The following is a 20,521-nucleotide window of genomic DNA, read 5'->3' as shown; positions in this document are numbered from 1 at the left end:
GTGTGTGTGTGTATGTGTGTGTGTGTGTGTGTGTGTGTGTGTGTAGATTCAGGGGAAGGTAAACCCCTTTTGGCATCCCTCTTCCTGCTGTCTGAGGTGAAGATGGGACAGTGAGAGCTAAGAGAGCTGTCTTGGACCACAAAAAAACCTTCAAGATGGAAGCCCCTGGCTAAGGATAATGGAGACGAAAATCAAAGGAAGGCACAATTCAGGACTTTGTGAAGCTGTTATTCCATCCCTGGACCATCTCCTATAGACTTCTTTTCTGTAAAGGAATAAACCCTTTATGTTTAAATCACTGCAGTTTCATGCACACAATGTTAAGGTCAGATCAGCTTTTTAAATCATTGTATCTCCAGCAGTGCCCAGCACAGGACGTGATAAATTCTCCAAGAGCTCATTGAGTAAAACTTGAAATATTTTCCTTCTGACCCATACCAGTTCTCATGGTGGTAAATAATAGAATTGCTCTCTTTAAAAAAAATCAGGGGGCTGGGGATATAGCCTAGTGGCAAGAGTGCCTGCCTCGGATACACGAGGCCCTAGGTTCGATTCCCCAGCACCACATATACAGAAAACGGCCAGAAGCGGCGCTGTGGCTCAAGTGGCAGAGTGCTAGCTAGCCTTGAGCGGGAAGAAGCCAGGGACAGTGCTCAGGCCCTGAGTCCAAGGCCCAGGACTGGCAAAAAAAAAAAAAAAAAAAAAAAAATCAGGGCTGGGAATATGGCCTAGTGGCAAGAGAGCTTGCCTTGTATATATGAAGCCCTGGGTTCCATTCCTTAGCACCACATATGTAGAAAATGGCCAGAGGTGGCGCTGTGGCTCAAGTGGTAGAGTGCTAGCCTTGGCAAAAAAGAAGCCAGGGACAGTGCTCAGGCCCTGAGTCCAAGGCCCAGGACTGGCAAAAACAAAACAAAACAAAAAAACAACTAAAGCCATGAGAACCTATTGAACAAAATAATGACAGAAAACTTCTCCAACCTTGAGAGTGTCATCTGTATGACAGAGGCTTCTAGAACTTGAAGCAGGAAGCATGAGAAAAGAAATATCCCTAGCACATTAGAATGAAAACACTAAATAGACAGGAAAAGAAAGAATATCAAAAGCTATAAAAGAGAGGAGACAAGTAACTTACAATGGGAAGCCCAATATAATAACAGCAGAGTTCCCAACACAGGCATTAAATACAAGGTAAGGAAAAAATGCAATTCAAGGTCTCAAAGACATCAGACCACCTAGGCTACTTTATTCAGTGAAGCTATCCATCAGAATTGACAGAGAAATAAAAACCTATCCAATCTTCTCCCTGCCCCTGGGGCTTGAACTCAGGGCTTGGACACTGTCCCTAAGATTATTTTGCTCAAGGCTAGCACTCTACCACTGGAGCCACAGCACCACTTCTGGCTTTTTCTCACCGACTTTTCTGCCCAGGCTGACTCAAACCCTGGTCCTCAGATCCCAGCCTCTTGAGTAACTAGGATTACAGGTGTAAGCCACCGGTGCAGGGTGACATTTACTCTTTCAATTCTTCATCATGTCATCCATGAAGTCAGTCAGAGGAGAAAATTCAGATGAACATTCTCTTTTATGCTAGTTTCTTGGGACTGACATTTTTATAAGCATTAAACTAATAAATGACGAAAGCCTTGGAAAATTTTAGACACTTAAATCTTCTGAGCATTTTTCAGGAAATAGGCTTTAAATGGGGGAAGAAAAAATGTAAATCTGCTGCAAGATGGGGAACCGTCTTAAATGAACATAACTGTTTTATTTTTAAATTAAAAAAATCTCCTTAAAAAGTACATAGTTAGGGGGTTCCCCCCATTTTGATCCCACAGTCCACTGGAAAATGTGACTTGTGGCGCAGACCAGGCAAAGAGGATGGTCAGAACAAGTGGCTTTTCCAACCACTTTCTTGTTTATGTGGTTTTCCTGATGGTCACATCCTGTGGGATGAAAGGGGGGGGTGGCAAGCTGGCCACCAGTTTCAGCCTCTAGTTCTCCTCAGTGGAGAGTCTGTCACCGCCACCAGTAGACTGGTGGCTCACACCTGTAATCTTCGCTACTCAGGAGGCTGAGATCTGAGCACTGGGAGTTGAAGCCAGTGTGGGCAGATGAATTTGAGAGACTTTTATGTTCAGTTAAACAGAAAACAAGCGGGAGGTGGAGCTGTTGACCAAGTAGTAGAGAGTGAGCCTTGAGCTAAATAGTTAAGAAAGAAAACCCAGACCCATGGGCTGGGAATATGTCCTAGTGGCAAGAGCGCTTGCCTCGTATACTTGAAGCCCTGGGTTCGATTCCCCAGCACCACATATACAGAAAATGGCCAGACGTGGCCCTGTGACTCAAGTGGCAGAGTGCTAGCCTTGAGCAAAAAGAAGCCAGGGACAGTGCTCAGGCCCTGAGTCCAAGGCCCAGGACTGGCAAAAAAAAAAGAAAACCCAGACCCAGAGTTCAAGCCCCAGTACAGGCACCAGGAAAAAAAAAAAAAAAAAAGATTAATTCTTGGGCAGGGCAGGGCAGTGGGAGTAAAAAGACTCCAGCAGCACCGACCCGATTTTACGAATGTGGGTTCCACTCACTTGCATGCACTTTCTCGTTCCTCTGCCTTTGGGGATCTACATTCTGAAAGATGACCCAGTCATCGTTGGGCTCCTTCCCTTCACGATTTAAACCCTTAATGTAAAAGAGAATTAAGCAAGAGGATTAAGAATGCTCAAACAGGATTCATTACTGAATTATTAAAAATTAAGCTCTAGCTTAAAATAACATAGGAGGAGATGAGAAGAACTAGGAAGGGAACACAAAACCTCCTCCAGGGGATCAAAGTGCAGCGAGAAGTCACTGGCGGACTGAACACCAAGCCAAATCTCTGTATTCAGACACAATGCACGTCATCTTTTTTGTTTATTTTATTGCCAGTCCTGGGGCTTGAACTCAGGGCCTGAGCACTGTCCCCGGCTTCTTTTTGCTCAAGGCTAGCACTCTACCACTTGAGTCACAGCGCCACTTCTGGCTTTTTCTATGTATGTGGTGCTGAGGAATCGAACCCAGGGCTTCATGTATGCTAGGCAAGCACTCTACCACAAGGCCAAGTTCCCAGCCCTCTTTGTATCTTTCTTTATATTTTATTTTATTTTAGTGTGTGTGTGTGTGTGATTTCCTGATGCTGAACCGTTAGGGCTAACACGGGGAAAGCCTAGGTCAAATCAGAACATGGTAGTCATGTCAGTTGTCAGGCTTCATCTTCACGCTCTACGATGCTAATTCCAGGGTTCTATGTGGGAGAGAACAAGTTCATGTTCAGGGAATACTTCTAGTCTCCTGGTGGAGCCGTAGTGGACGCCATTCATTCATGGGATGACGGGCAATTTGCCTATGTGGAACTGCTCTAAGAGGCCTCGGGGTGCAGTGGGGGTCACATGAGAGGGGTTGGTTGGAGACGAACGTGGGTGCTTGAAGGAGACTTAAAAACTGGGCAGGTTTGTATGGGATGGGGTTCCCCATGGGGCATGAGCAAGTGCAGAGAAGCAGAAAGCTCTGACGGGAAGAGGGGAGTTGAACCTGCCCCTCAGGTCCAATGAATAATGAGGGGCCCTAGGCTGTGCATGAGGGAAGGCCCAGGGGATGGACAGCGCCACACCCGGACGTGCGTGGGACATCTACCAGAGCCCCATGTGACGTTCACATGCGTGACCCATGCAGGATGGAGAAAGCGACCTAAGAGGCTCCTCCCCACCCCACCCCCCAGCACGCCCAGACCCTGGGAACATCGCACAACCCGGCTTTCTCTTTCTCTGTAGGCTGCCAGAATCTCAGAGCTACATTTAGTGCCCAATCTCAAAGACCAGTTCCTATTTATCCATTCTACTTCCCTTAATTAGGCATTGTTCTTTCATATCCTGAAAGATCTTAGTTTGCATTTCTTTAACAAAATCTTGCCAGAATAGTAGAAGACAGGGAGCTGTGGCTCGAAGTGCCAGCCTTGAGCGGAAAAGCTAAGAAAGAGCACCGCACACGGGGTCTGAGTGAAGTCCCATGACCAGCAGACACAAGAAGAAGTAGTACTGCCTCTGGTCTTTGTGTGGATGGCAGTCCCCGCTACCTCCATGCTGAGCATTTTCTCAGCACCAAGGCCTCTTCTTCCCCAAGCCTTTCATTCAGTCCCCCTAGTGGCCAGAGGTGTTTCTGCAGCCTTTATTAGCTGTTTTGGGCTCTTGATATCAAGGTCTAGTCCTATTTTAGTTAATTTACCAACAGACTGAGGAGCTGAGGATTCCAGTTTGAAGCCAACGCAAGCAGGAAAATCTATGAGACTCTTATGTCCAATTAACCAGCAAAAATCTGGAAGTAGAGATGCGGCTCAAACGGTAGAACACCAGCTTTGAGTGAAAAAGTTAAGGGACAGGGCCAAAGTCTTGAGTTCAAGTCCCAGTACTGTCTCACACACACACACACACACACACACACACACACTTCAAAACCTCCCCTGTGCTATAGACTTGGATAATTGTCACAGTCACCTAGTCACCTAGTTCTTCCTATCTGGTGATGAAGTTAAATTTCCAAAGACAGCAATTTCCATTTGCAGACATAGCCAGAAGTTTTTCACTCATAATATATTGGACTCTTTCTAGGACCTTCCATGCAATGTTTTCTCAGGCAGTAAATAAGCTGAGACACACCATTAGGTCTTGAACTAAACCAATATATACCATCTTCACCGTTAACCCGAGCCAGTGACTGCTGTTGATGAGCTCATGGTCCCTCTGACTCAAAGAGAGCTCCACATTTCTCCTGTGGAAAAGCTGCTCTCCAACCCCAGCAGAGACCACAGAAAGAAGTCTGGGGACAAGTCGGAGGGCTTTGACTACAGGACGAGTAGACCTACCTTTCATTTTGCACTATTTTCTCTTGCTTGTCTTGTGTTTGGTTGAAGGAAAACATAGCCTGGTGAACTAAATTCTTGTCCAAACAACACAATTAACTTCCTCCTCCTCCTTTTCCTTTTCCTTCTCCTCCTTTTTCCGGCTCCCTGAAGCTTCTAGAAAGTAAATTTTATACATCTTCATTCCATAGTACTTTTGTGCCTGCTGAGACCACAACTTCACAAAGCTGGCAACAGGTGAGTTTGTGCGGAGGTATCCTCATTGCAAGCTTGGACTTGATTTGGAGAAGATGCACGGCCATTCAGGGCCAAGCACTGGACAATATAATTTTTTTTAATTCCTGGCCAGAGAATTCCAATACTGTTAAGCTTTTCAAAAGCGCAAGAGACAAGTTGGGTGCCAGTGGTTCATACCTGTAATCCTAGCTATTCAAGAGGCTGAGATCTGAGGATTGTGGTTCAAAGTCAGCCCGGGCAGGAGAAAGTCTATGACTCTTATCTCCAATAAACTACTCAGAAAACCCAAAGTGGTGCTGTGGCTCAAGTGGTAGACTGCTAGCCTTGAGCAAATGAAGCTCAGGAACAGTGCCCAGGCCTAGCGCTCAAGCCCCAGGACCAGAAAAAAAAAAAAAGTACAAGAGTCAAAGCAAGCTTGCAGACACATTTTTATAAAACTAGTATTACATTGATACCAGAATCTGAAAAATGCCACATTAGAAAGAAAATCACAGGGGCTGGGAATATGGCCTAGTGGCAAGAATGCTTGCCTCCTATACATGAAGCTCTGTGTTCGATTCCCCAGCACCACATATATGGAAAACGGCCAGAAGTGGCGCTGTGGCTCAAATGGCAGAGTGCTAGCCTTGAGCAAAAAAAGAAGCCAGGGACAGTGCTCAGGCCCTGAGTCCAAGGCCCAGGCCTGGCAAAAAAGAAAAAAGAAAGAAAGAATGAAAAGAAAATCACAGACAAATGTGACTCATGAATGTAGACTTTTTTTTTAGTCTATCGGGTATTAATGGCACCTGCCTGTCACCTGAGCTATGTGAAAGGCTGGGATTGAGAGGATCATGGCTCCAGGTTAGCCCATCATATACTTTTTTCAACCAAGAGCTGGGTGAGGTGGCACGTGGATATCATCATTACTACACGGGGGGCTGAGATTAGGAGGATCATAGTTCTACATCATGTGGTCTGGGAATCCAGCTGCCAGCACTGGGGTGAGGGAGTCATCGGCTTTGCCAGTGAGCTCATTGCTACCCTGCACACTAGGAGGGGTAGGAAAGGGAAGCTCTGAATCCTAGCTGGCTCACTGGCAAACACGCCCTAGGAAGAAGTACTTTCAGACACTCATGGCACCACTACATGTTCACTGTAGTAATAATCACATTGAAAAAGTATTCAAGGCAACCTAGTACATTTATTAACGACCACTCGTAAAGTTTTTAAAAAATGTGCTAGTCCCGGGGCTTGAACTCAGGGCCTGAGTGCTGTCCCTGAGCTTTTGTGCTCAAGGCTAACATTCTACCAATTGAACCACAGCTCCACTTCCAGTTTTTTTGGTGTTTAATTGGAGCTAAGGTTCTCATGAACTTCCCTGCCTGGGGCTGGCTTCAAAGGATGATCCTCAGATCTCAGCCTCCTGAGTAGCTAGGATTATAGTTGTGAGCTACCAGCGCCTGGCATGCTCAATTTTCTTACTCACAGTTGGTACTCTGTCAATTGAGACATGCCTCCAGTTCAGCATTTTGCTGGTTAACTGAAGGAGTCTCTCAGACCTTTCTGTCTATGCTGGCTTGGAACCAGGATTTCAGCATCCCAAGATATATCTGGACATGCAAACATGAACACACAGACTTGTATATATTCTTTATAGAAAGACTTTCCCACAGCTAAGAATGTGGCCTAGTGGTAGAGTGCTTGCCTAGCATGCATGAAGCCTTGCGTTAAATTCCTCAGCACCACATAAACAGAAAATGGCCAGAAGTGGCGCTGTGGTTCAAGTGGTAGAGCTCTAGTCTTGAGCAAAAGAAGCTCAGGGACAGTGTCCAGGCCCTGAGTTCAAGCTCAGGATGGCAAAAAGAAAAAACAGACATTTCTCAAGCCCTACATTTAATGATTAGGAAATGATGCTGATGGGTAGAGCGATTTTAGATTGCCTTAGGGTCGCCAATAAAATAAATGACCATTCACTTAAATTTGAATTTCAGAGAGGAGAGAACAAGACAATTTTCACTACGTTCCATGTAATAGTTGAGACACACAATGAAAAAGTATTCAAGCCATCTGGCAGTGGCTCAAGCCTGTAATCCTATCTACTCAGGAGGCTGGATATGATTGTTGTTCAAATCTAGCACAGGCAGGAAAGTCCGTAAGACACATCTCCAATTAACTACCAGAAATACAGTGGAGATGTGGCTCAAGTGATAGAACACCAACCTTAAATGGAAAAGCCTAAAAGATAGCTCCCAGGCCCTGGGTGCAAGACAGCGCGCGCGCGCACACACACACACACACACACACACACACACAGAGCATTCATTATTTCTTTTCTTTTTTTTTTTGGCCAGTCCTGGGCCTTGGACTCAGGGCCTGAGCACTGTCCCTGGCTTCTTCCCGCTCAAGGCTAGCACTCCGCCACTTGAGCCACAGCGCCGCTTCTGGCCGTTTTCTGTATATGTGGTGCTGGGGAATCGAACCTAGGGCCTTGTGTATCCGAGGCAGGCACTCTTGCCACTAGGCTATATCCTCAGCCCCTCATTATTTCTGAAATTCAGATTTAACTGAGTATCCTTATTTGTACTTCCTAAATCTGACAACCCTATTTTTAGTTAGTTTGCTTTCATTTAGCCAGCAATTACCCTGCAATCCTTCATATTTAATAAAGCATAGTTTCAATAAGTGGCTTAATTCAGTACTGAAGTTATTTCTTGTAACAGTGACATATTAATTAGAGGTAATTCAACTGTGCCTGAAGCCCTGTTTTCCACTAATTTTTAAAAAAATTCAGTAGGAAGTCTATCAATTATGAGGAAAATTTAGGGACACTCCAAGGTACAGTCTGACTGTACTTTGAATCCCAGAGGAATTCACTAAGGACTAAGCTTTAGTTCCTCAAGTCCCCTTGCACTAAAAAAGCAGGCTTGGATATGGACAGCCACATTGCTGACTGGAGTTGGCAGCCCTACATCCAGGTATTAGATGACTGGAAAGACATTAGAATTTGTATAGGGTCTGAGCCATCTGTAGCTTGGAAGTCTGTGAGGGTGTGTGGGACTTGAACTCAGGGCCTGGGTGCAGCCCTTGAACTCTTTGTGCCCAAGGCTAGTGCCTAGTGCTCTACCACTTTGAGCCATAGATCCTCCTCAGGTTCTTGAGTGGCTAATTGAAGATAAGACTCTCACTGAGCTGCCCGGGCTGGCTTTGAACCTTGATCCTCAGATCTCAGCCTCCTGAGTAGTTAGGATAACAGGCCTGGGCCACCAGCACTGGCTTCATGTGTTTCTGATCCTCAGGCTGAGATGGGCTTAAAGCACATGCAAACTCCATTGTTTGTTTTTTACGATGGTCTTAGAGCGTGAACTCAGGTCCTGAGGCACTGTTCCAGAGCTTTTGTACTAAAGACTACTTACTGATCTACCACTGGAGCTACAGCTCCACTTCTGGGTTTTTGGTGGCTAATTGGAGATGAATTTCACAGACTTTCCTGCGCACACTGACTCTGAGTCGTGATCCTCAAATCTCAGTCTCCTGAGTGGCTAAGATTAGGTGTTGTGAAAGAAAACCATCCCTGCACTGTGGAAGTCAGCCCTGCACCGGAGCGCCCCCTGCAGACACCTTACGTCATTGCAGAAAAGGTGTGTTTGACCACCTCTGCCCAGTTGGTTGCTCTACATCTCTGCCAGTCATTTCTGAAAAGGCCCCGGGGTTGAAGACTTCTTACACCCTACCTGGAGGAGTCTATCTGGAGAGGAGAATGCGAGCCTGATCCTAGTGAACTGGAGAAGAGGTAGTATTGGAGATATAACCGGACACTCATGTATTACAATTCTTGGGCAGTGGTTAATGTTTAGACCACTGGGCCAGGCTGCAGGCTTTTTGCCTGCTTGGGGAAAATGCTGTAGATCCAACTGACCGGCAGTTCTGATAGAATCAAGCTCCAGCTTCCTCGTATGAATGCTTTAGTTTCGGGGTAAGAATTCCACGGAACAGACCCATATATGCTCTACGAAGATGAGGGAGGCAGGCATGTGGACCATGAACACACTGATCTGAAGGGACAAACACTGCCTGGTCACAGGCATGGGTCCAAGATATTTATTTGACAGCTCACATACTATGTTGTGAGGTTTGCCTTTCTCTGCCCTAACCATGCTGGAACAAGAATGATTATATTTCACTGTTGCTCATTTTATCAGGGCCCTAAGTATGTTCTCAGGACAATTCATGCTTAATTCAATAAGAGCATCCATTTAGGAATCAAATCTTAGGAGACTCTGCAGAATATAGCATTCCTGATTCCTTAGCATCAGCTTCGGAAATGAATTTCACAGCCAGTGTGACTCAAGAGTGGGTTATAAGACTGTGTTATGCCTAAGTCCTGAGAAGACCACCAAGAAGACCAGTGAGAGCCAGACATTCCGAAATGCAAAAGCAAGGCTTTATGCAGGCGAGCTGCAACTCAGGCCTCGTCCTACACTCCAACACAGTGGAGGTTAGGAGGAAGCCCCGAGCTGCGATTGCACAGAGCTTATAAAGGCAAAAAAACAAAGTTACAGCAATCAGGTGTTCAAGCAAGATTAGGACACGGGTACAAATCTGATTGGCTCAGGGCTCTTTGAGGCATTCCAGGGGCAGTTAAGAGTTTTTGACCAGCTGGGCCCTAATAAGCTTGTCCTGGGTTTGCTCACAGGGCCTGCTTATCTCAGGTTCTAGTGGTAAAGTGGGGCCTGAATTCAAAATGGCTTTAGTCTGGCTCTTCAGCTGGGTGCCAGTGGCTCACGCCTGTAATCCTAGCTACTCAGGAGACTGACATCTGAGGATGGCGGTTCAAAGTCAGCCTGGGCAGGAAAGTCTGTGAGACTCTTTATCTCCATTCAACCACCAGAAAACTGGAAGTGGAGCTGTGGTTCAAGTGGTACTGTGCAAGCCTTGAGCTGAAGAGCTCAGTACAGTGCCCAGGCCCAGAGGTTCAAGCCCCACGACCCCCTCCTCATCCTAACCCCCCCCCCCCACAAGCCAAGAAGAGGGAATCTGGATGTTGTTTACCTTTCCCTTGGTTAGTAGTAAACGGTGAGGGTATGATGGTTCATGCACCATTCGGATGACAGGAATAGAACAGCATTCATTCATTCTTTTGATATGTACTTCAAGGTCTACCGTGAGTGTTGGGGCACTGTTTTTTGATCTTGGGGAGCAAAAACGAACAATAAGGGTTGTAAGACAAAAAACAAACAACAACAAACCCCTTCATTTCCCTCATGATCTTGCTCTTTCCTAGCTTGCGAGAGCAGGCGGACTACAACTCCCGTGATGCTCTCCCGGCTCACCCTACTAGGGCGCCACCACTCGGCCGGCCGAGGACTACAACACCCAGACTGCTCTGCTCCCGCTCCAGGGTGTTGGTGCCCCTCTCCCGGCGTGGGACGCGGTAGTGGCCAGCGAGAGTGCCAGGCCTGGGCGGCTCCGTGTCCTTCGCCGGGTCAGGGACGAGGCAGTGACTGGACTTCTGGGCACCGAGCCCGAGCGCGCGCGCACCGGCGTCCGGCGTCCCAGCTGCCGGTTCGCGGCCCTCTGCGCTCCTTCTCGAGCTCCTCCCGCGGCCGCCCGGACGGCCCCGGGGACTTGACGGGCCGGGGGGCTGAGGTGACGGCGCGGCCTCGGGGGCCGGAGCCAGGCTGCGGCCCTCGGACGGCGCCCGCGGCGGTGGCGCCGGGGCCGGAGGAGGGGGAGGAGGGGGAGGAGGAGGAGGAGGAGGAGGAGGAGGGAAGATGGCGTCGGAGCTGGAGCCCGAGGTGCAGGCCATCGACCACAGTTTGCTGGAATGTTCCGCTGAGGAGACCGCGGGGGTGAGTGAGTGCCGGCGCGGGGCCGGCGCCGGGGCCGGGGCCGGGGGGTGTCCGGTCCTCCGAGGCCGCGCCCCGAGGGAGGAACCGACTCCTGGAAAGCCCAGAGCGGCCGGGCCCTGACTGGCACGCACAGCGGCGGAGGCCGCCGCGCCGGCCCGTCGCTCCCGGAGCCGCGCGGGGTTGCAGCCGCCTCTAGTCCCCGTCCCCCCGACCGCCGAGCGAACCCTCCGCGCTCCCATTATCCCGCTTTCCCCCGCGCGCTCCGGGCGTCCCCGCACATGCGCCCTTGACCTCTGGAGCCGGCGGTGCGGGAGCCGGGGGAGCGGACGATGCCTGGGGCACGGCTCCCCGCGCTGCTACCTCCCGGATCCCGCGTCCAGGGACCGTTGGAGCGGCGTCTCCGCTGGCTAGCAAAGCATGTCACCGCAAGCGAGCCTCAACTTTGTTGGTGGGACCACCCCCAAAAGCACCGAGGAGTCCGACAGCGCGTCCCCTCATTTCCCCATCCGTCTAGGGCGTGCTTTTGCTGTTGTGTTTGTTCGTTTTTTGCGCCGATTTCGTTAGTGGACCACGTTGATACATGTCTAGAAAGAAGTGTCTCGGCGCGCTTACTGAGCCTGAAAATGTAAGAGTGCAACCTGGGATAGTGAAAAAGAATTATAATCTTTCTAGGAGTCGGGCTAAGTTGGAAGGAAAACAGACGTTATGTAACTTTGAGCGAGCAGCTTTGGTTCAAAGCCGTAGCAGAAGCCATTGAGCCCCAGACTTAAGCCGTGGAAACTTCCTAAGTGTCCTGGGAATCTTCTAGTGTCAGTGGCAGAGAGCCTCCTCACTTTAACAGACGTGAAGGCAGCTTTCCCCAGTAAGGACAGGGACCTCAGTAGGGCATTGTACACCGTGATTATGAATGGACCCGAACAGCCCGAGCCCTACCGCTAAGGCCTTCAGTTTATAAAGTCTGCGCCCTCTCAAACACATCTGGAACGAGAGACCAAATGTGCAACGAAAGAGACCAACTTGCTTTTTTTAAAATCTTAAATCTTTTTTTTATTTTTCCATGTATGTTCTTAGTATTGCACAACTCGGGGATTCTCAGCCCCAGTCTGCCTTCCATTTGTCAAATAAATTTGAAAAAGAAAATGAAAGTGGTATTGAGCAAGAAACAGGAAAATAGTAACAGCTGTTTTTAAATTTGTTTTTTTTTGTTTTTTGTTTGCTATCCATGTGTCTTCTAATTTGATATCTGTTTGCCTCAAAGTAATGTTTTTATTCTCCAATGTTGTGTCTGTCCTGGGGTTGCATCTTGCATTACCCTCATTTGCACAGTGCAAGTAATCAAGTGAGTAGAGCATCTTCAGGTTATTGAAGTTTCAGTGGTAAACCAGTTATAAATAGATTCAGTGGCTTCTGTGCTGGAGGACATTGCTTTTGGTTCTTGTACACTGAAATTTTCCAGCAGATGTAGTGGGGGGAAACTAAGGGAAAGGGAACACAACATTATCCATTCGAACTTACTTAAGATCGCAATCTGAGCTACTTTTTGCTCAACTTTTTTTTCCTTCCCCATATTAGGTCTCAAACTCACTTGGCCATTTTGCTCATGGCTAGCAGTCCACCACTTGAGCTACAACTCTGCTTTCAGCTTTTTGCTGGTTAACTGGAGATAAGAGTGTCTTGGGTTTGTCTGCCCAGGCCGGCTTGGAATCTTGATCTTCAGATCTCAGCCTCCTGAATAATTAGCATTAGAGGCATGAGCCATTGGTACTTGCTCTGTTTACTTTTAAATGGATTTCTCAACAAATATAAAAGCATAAACTGAAGGTCAACTTCTCTTCCAAATAAAAGATACAAATCACTCCAATATTCTTCCAGCTATATAATCTAACCTGACATTACCCATGTATATCTATCTGATTTCCAAAACTGTTTCACTTTGGGCTCTAGCATAGTCCTTTATTATAAGTGAAAGTTTTAGAGGTAAATAAGAAAAAAACCATTATTGCAGTTTACTTATTTTATTTTTCATTTTTTGCTACTCCTGGGGCATACAGCACCACTTTTGAGTGGCTTTTTTTTTTTTTTTTTTTTTGAGATAGACTCATGGGGGACTTTTCTGCCCTGGCTGACTTCAAACCACAATCCTCAGATCTCAGCCTCCTGAGTAGCTAAGATTACAGGTGTGAGCCACTGGCACGCAATTTATTGCAGGATTTAGACCTCTGTAATTGGACTGTTTTAGGACCACTTCCATGCAAAAAATACAGTGAGCATTGCTGTTAGCACACTTTACACACTTTTTTTTTTTTTTTTTTTGCCAGTCCTGGGCTTGAATTCAGGGCTTGAGCACTGTCCCTGGCTTCTTTTTGCTCAAGGATAGCACTCTACCACTTGAGCCACAGCGCCACTTCTGGCTTTTTCCATATATATGGTGCTGAGGAATCGAACCCAGGGCTTGCTTCATGTATAAGAGGCTAGCACTCTACCACTAGGCCATATTCCCAACCCACTTTATACACTTTTATCAGGAGGAAAATCACTTTATTGTCTTAATCATTCTGACTAAAATGCCTTTCATAGAAAAGCATCAAAGCCCAAGACTTGTTATTAATTGGGAGTTTAGGGTATTACTCTAGCCCTCAGTCCTCTTTTTCATGGTAGATTGATTAAAGTTAGATTTTCTCAATGCTTCTTGATTGGTCATATTTTTTGCCACATGTTGCTTATATTACATTCCAATGGGTGGTTATCATTCAGGAAGCATATATATTGGCTTTCCACAAGTATAAAAGAAATGCTTTTGCATACTTGTAAACCTAGAGGATTGTGTTGTAGAAGCTTGTCCTACATATCAAGACATTATTTCAGAAAAAGAAAAAAAAAGAAATGTTTTAGGTAGTTTTAGATCTATATTGGCTTTAAAATTTTTGAGTTTAATAAACTCAACTTAGTGTTTTTTAGTATTTTCATAGTGTTGTATAACTGTTACCACAATCAATTTTAGAGAATTTCTTTTATCATCTAAAAGGAATGGTACATCTAATCATAATCCCTGTCCATGTTCTCTTAAACTCCCCAATTCAAAGCAACTGCTAGTTTTATTTTCTGTCTCTATAGACTTGTCTGTTGTGAACATTTCATATAAGTGGAATCATGCAATATGTAGTCTTTTGTGACTGGTTTATTTAGCTGCTTTCAATGTTCATCCACTCATCCATATTGTAGGATGTATCAATACTTCATTATTTTTCTTTTTTGCTAAATGTTAATTCCGCTGTGTGGGTATACTAAGTTTTACCCATTCATTAATTGATAAATACTTGAGTTGTGTCCATGTCTTGGATATATGAACATTTGTGTACAAATCTTTTTGCTTGGACACTTGATTCTCTTGACTGTAAACCTAGGAATGGAATTGCTGGGTCATATGTTAATGACTCTTTTGAGGAACTGCCAGACTGTTTTCCAAAGTGGCTGCATCATTTTATATTCCTAAGCAGTGTATGAGGTTCTAATTTCTCCATATCCTTGCCAGCACTTGTCCGTGCTTTTGATTAGAGGCATTCTGTAGGGTGTAAAGTGCTTTCTCATGATTTCGATTTGCATTTCCCTCATGACTCATGATGTTACATCTTTTGCTGTGCTTATTGCCCACTTGTGTGTCCTCTTTGCTCATTTTTCAATTGAGCTTTTGTTTTTTATTGCTGAGTTTCCTTAGTAATTATTTTTGTTGTAAACACTCTATGCAACTCTTAATATAATTTGCCAAACATTTTCTTAATATAGTTCTCTAAACTCCATTGAACACTAGTGAGTGCTATTTTCTGATTAGGTTGCATCTTGCTTAGCCTTATTTTAAATCAGAACAAGTGTTAAATAATTTTACTTGGCTACAGAATATTAATTAGATGCAGTGATAAAAAGACTAACCCCTAGTATTCTTTCATTTTTGTGTTTATGGCACTTCTTTTTGTCCCAAAGCTTAAATTCAGCACTTGATGAACAGAAAGCTCCTGGAGACATTGTCATAACATGTTTACCTCAGTAGAATGAGTTGACAGTTTCTTTACTTCCCTTTTGGAGGCTAAAAGATAGTAACTACACTTTACTCATGCACTCAGATGAGACTGGTATGTGAAATAAGGACAAATTAACATGGAGCCAAATTAGAATCTCAGTAATTTTTCATGTTGAAAAATTTCACACTCAGCATATGTTAGAACTAATGTGAACAGTTTGATAATAAAAATTTGAAGAAAAAAAAAAACTAATGTGAAAAGCTATATACTTCTTTTGAGAAGTATGTGAGTCTTATCCTGAAAGGTAGTCATACATTTTTCTGGCCTTTTATTTGAAATAGGTAAGCTTAATCAGGCTTGAGTGCCTGTAATGGGGCCTAAGTCTATGAGATGGAGTTTAAGTTTTTTTTGTTTTTGTTTTTGTTTTTGTTTTTGCCAGTCCTGGGCCTTGGACTCACTGTCCCTGGCTTCCTTTTTGCTCAAGGCTAGCACTCTGCCACTTGAGCCACAGCGCCACTTCTGGCCGTTTTCTGTATATGTGGTGCTGGGGAATCGAACCCAGGGCCTCATGTATACGAGGCAAGCTCTCTTGCCACTAGGCCATATCCCCAGACCCTGGAGTTTAAATTTTTATGTAATAGTATTAAACTTTTTTTTTTTTGCATCAGCACTTGTGTATGCAAAGCAAGCACTCTACTACTAAACTACAGCTCCAGTAGTAAACTTCTTACATCTTTCTTACTAGATTTTTAAATTTTGCTAATAATTTATAATAATATAGTGAAATGATAATTCGTGTAATAATACATTTTATGTAAGGTGATTGATTTCTTTTACTTAACTAGAAGTTGGCTCTGCTTCCAAATAATTTTAATGGAGAAGGCTTATGAACAAACTTGGCCTGTATATTATAGAAGCCACCTAAGTACACAATTTATTTTAGAAGGCACTTTATTCTCTCTGGACTAAAATTCTGCAAAGTGTGGTTTGAGGAGAAATGAGAACATGAAATTTAAGGAAGACAATACTTTTTAAGTAAAACCTTTTATTGTGTTGTAAGTTAAAATTGTCTGACTTTGTTCAGACATACTGATGAATTTTTCATTGATACGGAATAAATTATGTCAGGCACTAGTGGCTCAAGCTTGTAATCCCAGTTTTCAAGAGGCTGAGATCTGGAGGATCATGGGTCAAAGCTAGACCAGACAGAAACGTTGAAAAGACTCTCCAAAGTAATCAGCAAAAAGCAGGGGTGAAGACGTGACTTAAGTGGTAGAGTGCCAGCCAAGTGAACAAGCCAAGTTAGCTCGAGGCACTGAGGTCAAACACGTTTAACTGTGTTAAAAGGCTTTAAATTTGCTTCTTGATGACTCTTTGCCTTCTATTGTTTTTCTTTAAAAAAAAACAACAAACAAAAAACCCTTGTCCTTTTTATAATTACTGAACTTTTAAAGTATATATGTCCATATGTGTTTGCTCCTATGTGCATAAAATTCTGATTTGCAGAAACTTTGTGAAGGGAGAGCATACATAAAATCTTTTGTTTCCTAGGAAATGATGCTGTTTTAAACAGTATTATCTAGCTTCCTACTTAAAGCAGACACAGAAGTAATTGTTTAGAAGATAGTTTCACCTCAACTATAAAAGTGTATTGTTCTCATTTACAAGCTTCTGTCCAGTTCCTGAACTTAAATAAAAAAAATTTAGTCATTTAGAGAGTTCTTAAACATGAAACTGATTGGGAAGTTTATGCCACCTCATGAATATTTAAATTGAAGATCTAGAAGGAACATCTTTAGTTTTAGAAGGAACATCTTTGGCTGAAGATTGCAGTAACAGGATGAAATGCTCAGTGCTCACTTTGACTTCTGATACTGAACATCATTTGAACATAGGTTTTTATTTAGCAAGAATGTGCTTGGAATTTAGATAACTAAATAGTAGATGTATGAATTGTGTTAATAGTTCAGTTAACTGCATTTCAGACGCGATCGGGCATGGTCAGGGTGGTATGGCTGTAGACTAGTTAACTGCATTTCAGAGGTAAGTCATTTATTTTACATTTTCTGACATCAGATTTTTTTCTCCTCAGAGTCAAAATAGCTTGTAAATTCCACTAAACAGTATGGAAAATAAAAACCTAGGTACTGTTGGCAAGTCAGGAATTAATGACAAAATAAAGGGAAAAGACGTAAGGAAATGGTATGAAGGGTGAATTACCTTAAGATGTAGTTAGTTTTCTTTCTTTCTTTTTTTTTTGGCCAGTCCTGGGCCTTGGACTCAGGGCCTGAGCACTGTCCCTGGCTTCTTTTTGCTCAAGGCTAGCACTCTGCCACTTGAGCCACAGCGCCACTTCTGGCCGTTTTCTGTATATGTGGTGCTGGGGAATTGATTGAACCCAGGGTTTCACGTATATGAGGCAAGCACTCTTGCCACTAGGCCATATCCCCAGCCCAAGTTTTCTTTTCTTTCTTGCAAGTCCTGGAGTTTGAACTCAGGGCCTGGGCACTGTCCCTGGCTTCTTTTTGTTCAAGTCTAGCACTCTGCCACTTGAGCCACAGCACCCACTTCTGGCTTTTTCTGTGTATGTGGTGCTGAGGAATCGAACCCAGGGCTTCATGCATGCTTGGTGAGCACTCTACCACTAAGCCACATTCATAGCCAATATGGTTAGTTTTTAGAGATTAATTAATATGGGAACCATGCTACAGGCCTGGGTTTCCCTTTTTCTGCTCTTATTTAAGTCATATGGTAAAGCTTTTTGGGAAGTCAGTATTATGTGACTGTAAGTATTCACTTACCAGTTTTACTAAATGCTCATGAGGCCATGGTCTGTTTTAAAACTAGGGGAATGGAGCAGGGCTGAGTAAACATTTTATAGGAAATGAAACAAATTGAGATCTGAAGAATAATTAGAAAAATAGCTTTGTAAAGCAGAGAGAAATGGTCAGACAGGGCTGATGAAGATTGAAGATAGGATGCAGACGGGGGACTTTGTAAGCCATGACAGTGGACTTGACTTGCTTAAGTACAATGGAAAGCAGATTGACATAATCAAAATAGTATTTTACAAAAATTACTCTGGTGGGCTGGGAATATGGCCTAGTGGTGGAGTGCTTGTCTCGCATACCTGAAGCCCTGGGTTCGATTCCTTAGCACCACATATATAGAAAAAGCCAGAAGTGGTGCTGTGGCTCAGTGGTAGAGTGCTAACCTTGGGCAAAAGGAAGCCAGGGACAGTGCTCAGGCCCTGAGTTCAAGCCCCAGAACTGGAAAAAAAAATTTACTCTGGTGAGGGCTGAGAATATGGCTTAGCGATAGAGTGCTCACCTTGCATGCATGAAGCCCTGGGTTCGATTCCTCAGCACCACATAAACAGAAAAAGCTGGAAGTGGCGCTGTGGCTCAAGAGGTAGAGTGCTAGCTTTGAGCAAAAAGGAAGCCAGGGTCAGTGCTCAGACCCTGAGTCCAAGCCCAGGACTGGCAAAAAATAAAATAAAACAAAAATTACTCTGGTGAGGTTAGAAAACAAAGTGCAAGCCGGACGAGGTGGCTTATACTTACATTACTAGCTACTAGGGAGGCAGAGTTTGGGAGGATTGAACATTAAGGCCAATTCGGGCAAAAAGTATCCTTAATAAAAGTCTGGACACCGTGTTTGCTTGTTATTCCTATCTATGTGGAAGCATAACTAGGAGCATTTCAGTTCAGGCCTGGTAAGTATAATTTGAGACCCTGTTGGAAAAAGCAAAAGGCTGGGACATCGTTCAAGTGTGTCAAGCACTTGCCTTGCTTATCAAGTGGTGTAAGGCGGGCTGGGGATATAGCCTAGTGGCAAGAGTGCCTGCCTCGGATACACGAGGCCCTAGGTTCGATTCCCCAGCACCACATATACAGAAAACGGCCAGAAGCGGTTCTGTGGCTCAAGTGGCGGAGCGGGAAGAAGCCAGGGACAGTGCTCAGGCCCTGAGTCCAAGGCCCAGGACTGGCCAAAAAAAAAGTGGTGTAAGGCCCTGAGTTCAGTCCCCAGTACTGAAAAAACAAAAACAACAAACCAGATTGCAGAGAGGCAAGCTAGTGGGGATCCCAGTTAGGATTTTATTGGACTACTAGTGATGAGGGTGAGATTTGAACCAGGTTAGTGGTGGTGGCAGCTTCAGAGAAAAAAATTGGGGGCTTCAGGAATTATTTAGAAGTCTTAATGAGACATGATGGATTGGATATAGAGTGAGGAAGAAGGAAGATTTCCAGGGCTTTCTGGTTGGATCCCAAGATAGATGCTAAAATAGGGAAATAGGAAGAATAACAACCGATTTTGGTGGGGGAGGGGAGACCATGACTTGAATTTTGGGTATATTGATTGGTGCCTGTGTGATATCTTAAATATACAGGTAATTAAATGCCAGAGTTTTAGGGAACAGAAATGTGGCTTTTTGTTTGCTCTTAGTGGGGAGAAGAAAGGTGAAAGGGCATATTAGTCAGGAGATAAAAAAGGTATAACTCATCGGAAAGACTTTTGGGCCAGCTGTCTGTGTATAATCACTGAGAAATACTGCTAGTATATTGGCTAATAATGTTCACTTTATACTCTTATAGGCAAAGTTGCATGAGAATCCCTATCACGAGCAGAATAACACTGGACCATAGCATTAGAAGGAAGTTAGATGAGCTTACAGCTCATTAGTCCTCCCTCCCTCCCTCCCTTCCTTCCCCTCCCTTCCTCCCTCCCTCCCTTCCTTCCCTCCTTCCTTCTTTCCTTTTCTTCTTCTTTTTTTTGTTTTGTTGCTGATTTATGTGTGTGTGTGTGTGTGTGTGTATGTACATGAGCGCGCACACACACCAGTTCTGAGGTTAAACTCAGGGCCTAGGTACTGTCCTTGAGGTTTTCTGTTTGTTTTTTGCTCACAGCCAGCACTCTGCCACTTGAGCTACAACTCCACTTCCAGATTTTTGGTGTTTAATTGGAGCTAAGAGTCTCACAAACCTTGGATGCTGGTGGCTCACTCCTGTGATCCTAGCTACTCAGGAGGCTGAGATCTGAGGATTGCAGTTTGAAGCCAGCCTAGGCAGGAAAGTTTGTGAGACTCTTATCTCCAGTTAAACATTCAAAAGACTTGGAAGTAAAGTTATGGTATGGCTCAAGTGGTAGAGTGTTATACTTGACTGAAAAAGCTTAGGGACAGCACCTAAGCACTGAGTTCTGGCCCCAGTACCAGCACCAAAAAAAAAAAAGGAATCTCACAGAATTTAACCAGAATTTGAGGCTTTTAACCTCAATCCTCAGATCTCAGCCTCCCGAGTAGCTAGGTGTACAGGTATACATTACCATTTTATCCATGCTTTAAAGTAGAATTGAAAATTTTTACTTTAGTACTTACATACCAAATACTTGGCATTTGAATAGATTCTGATATACAATGATATTATAAAAAATGTTTCTTGTTTATCATTATATTTAGACCTAAGAGAAAGTTGAGCATAATTTTTCAAATTAAGTTTATTGACATTACTTTAAACTGTCTTTTCTTTCTCTCTATTTTTTTTTTTTTAAAG

At 44.3% G+C, this 20,521-nt stretch overlaps 1 protein-coding gene and 1 long non-coding RNA gene across 4 annotated transcripts in view; one reads left to right on the top strand and one right to left on the bottom strand.

Moving 5' to 3' along the window:
- Positions 1-736: 736 nt before the first annotated feature.
- Positions 737-20,505, bottom strand: LOC125352585. Its single transcript, XR_007211187.1, has 3 exons — positions 20,295-20,505; positions 15,920-15,927; positions 737-748 (listed from the first exon to the last, which is right to left on the bottom strand). It is a non-coding gene; the product is annotated as an uncharacterized LOC125352585 (long non-coding RNA).
- Ubr2 (ubiquitin protein ligase E3 component n-recognin 2) overlaps positions 10,533-20,521 on the top strand; it is an 82,502-nt gene continuing 72,513 nt past the window's right edge. Inside the window, exon 1 of one of the 3 annotated variants that reach the window (XR_007211186.1) lies at positions 10,533-10,953. Coding sequence is in view for 2 of the 3 variants with exons in the window: in XM_048347763.1 (XP_048203720.1) it covers positions 10,876-10,953 (78 nt within the window). In the remaining variant the exon portion in view is untranslated. The remainder of the gene's footprint in view (positions 10,954-20,521) is intronic. The other 2 variants (XM_048347763.1, XM_048347762.1) reach the window with 2 other exon arrangements.

Source organism: Perognathus longimembris, chromosome 6 (assembly GCF_023159225.1).
Source record: "Perognathus longimembris pacificus isolate PPM17 chromosome 6, ASM2315922v1, whole genome shotgun sequence".
In the NCBI taxonomy this organism is placed as follows: domain Eukaryota; kingdom Metazoa; phylum Chordata; class Mammalia; order Rodentia; family Heteromyidae; genus Perognathus; species Perognathus longimembris.
Note: the sequence above shows the minus strand (reverse complement) of the source record. Positions and strands in the feature narration are given on the sequence as shown.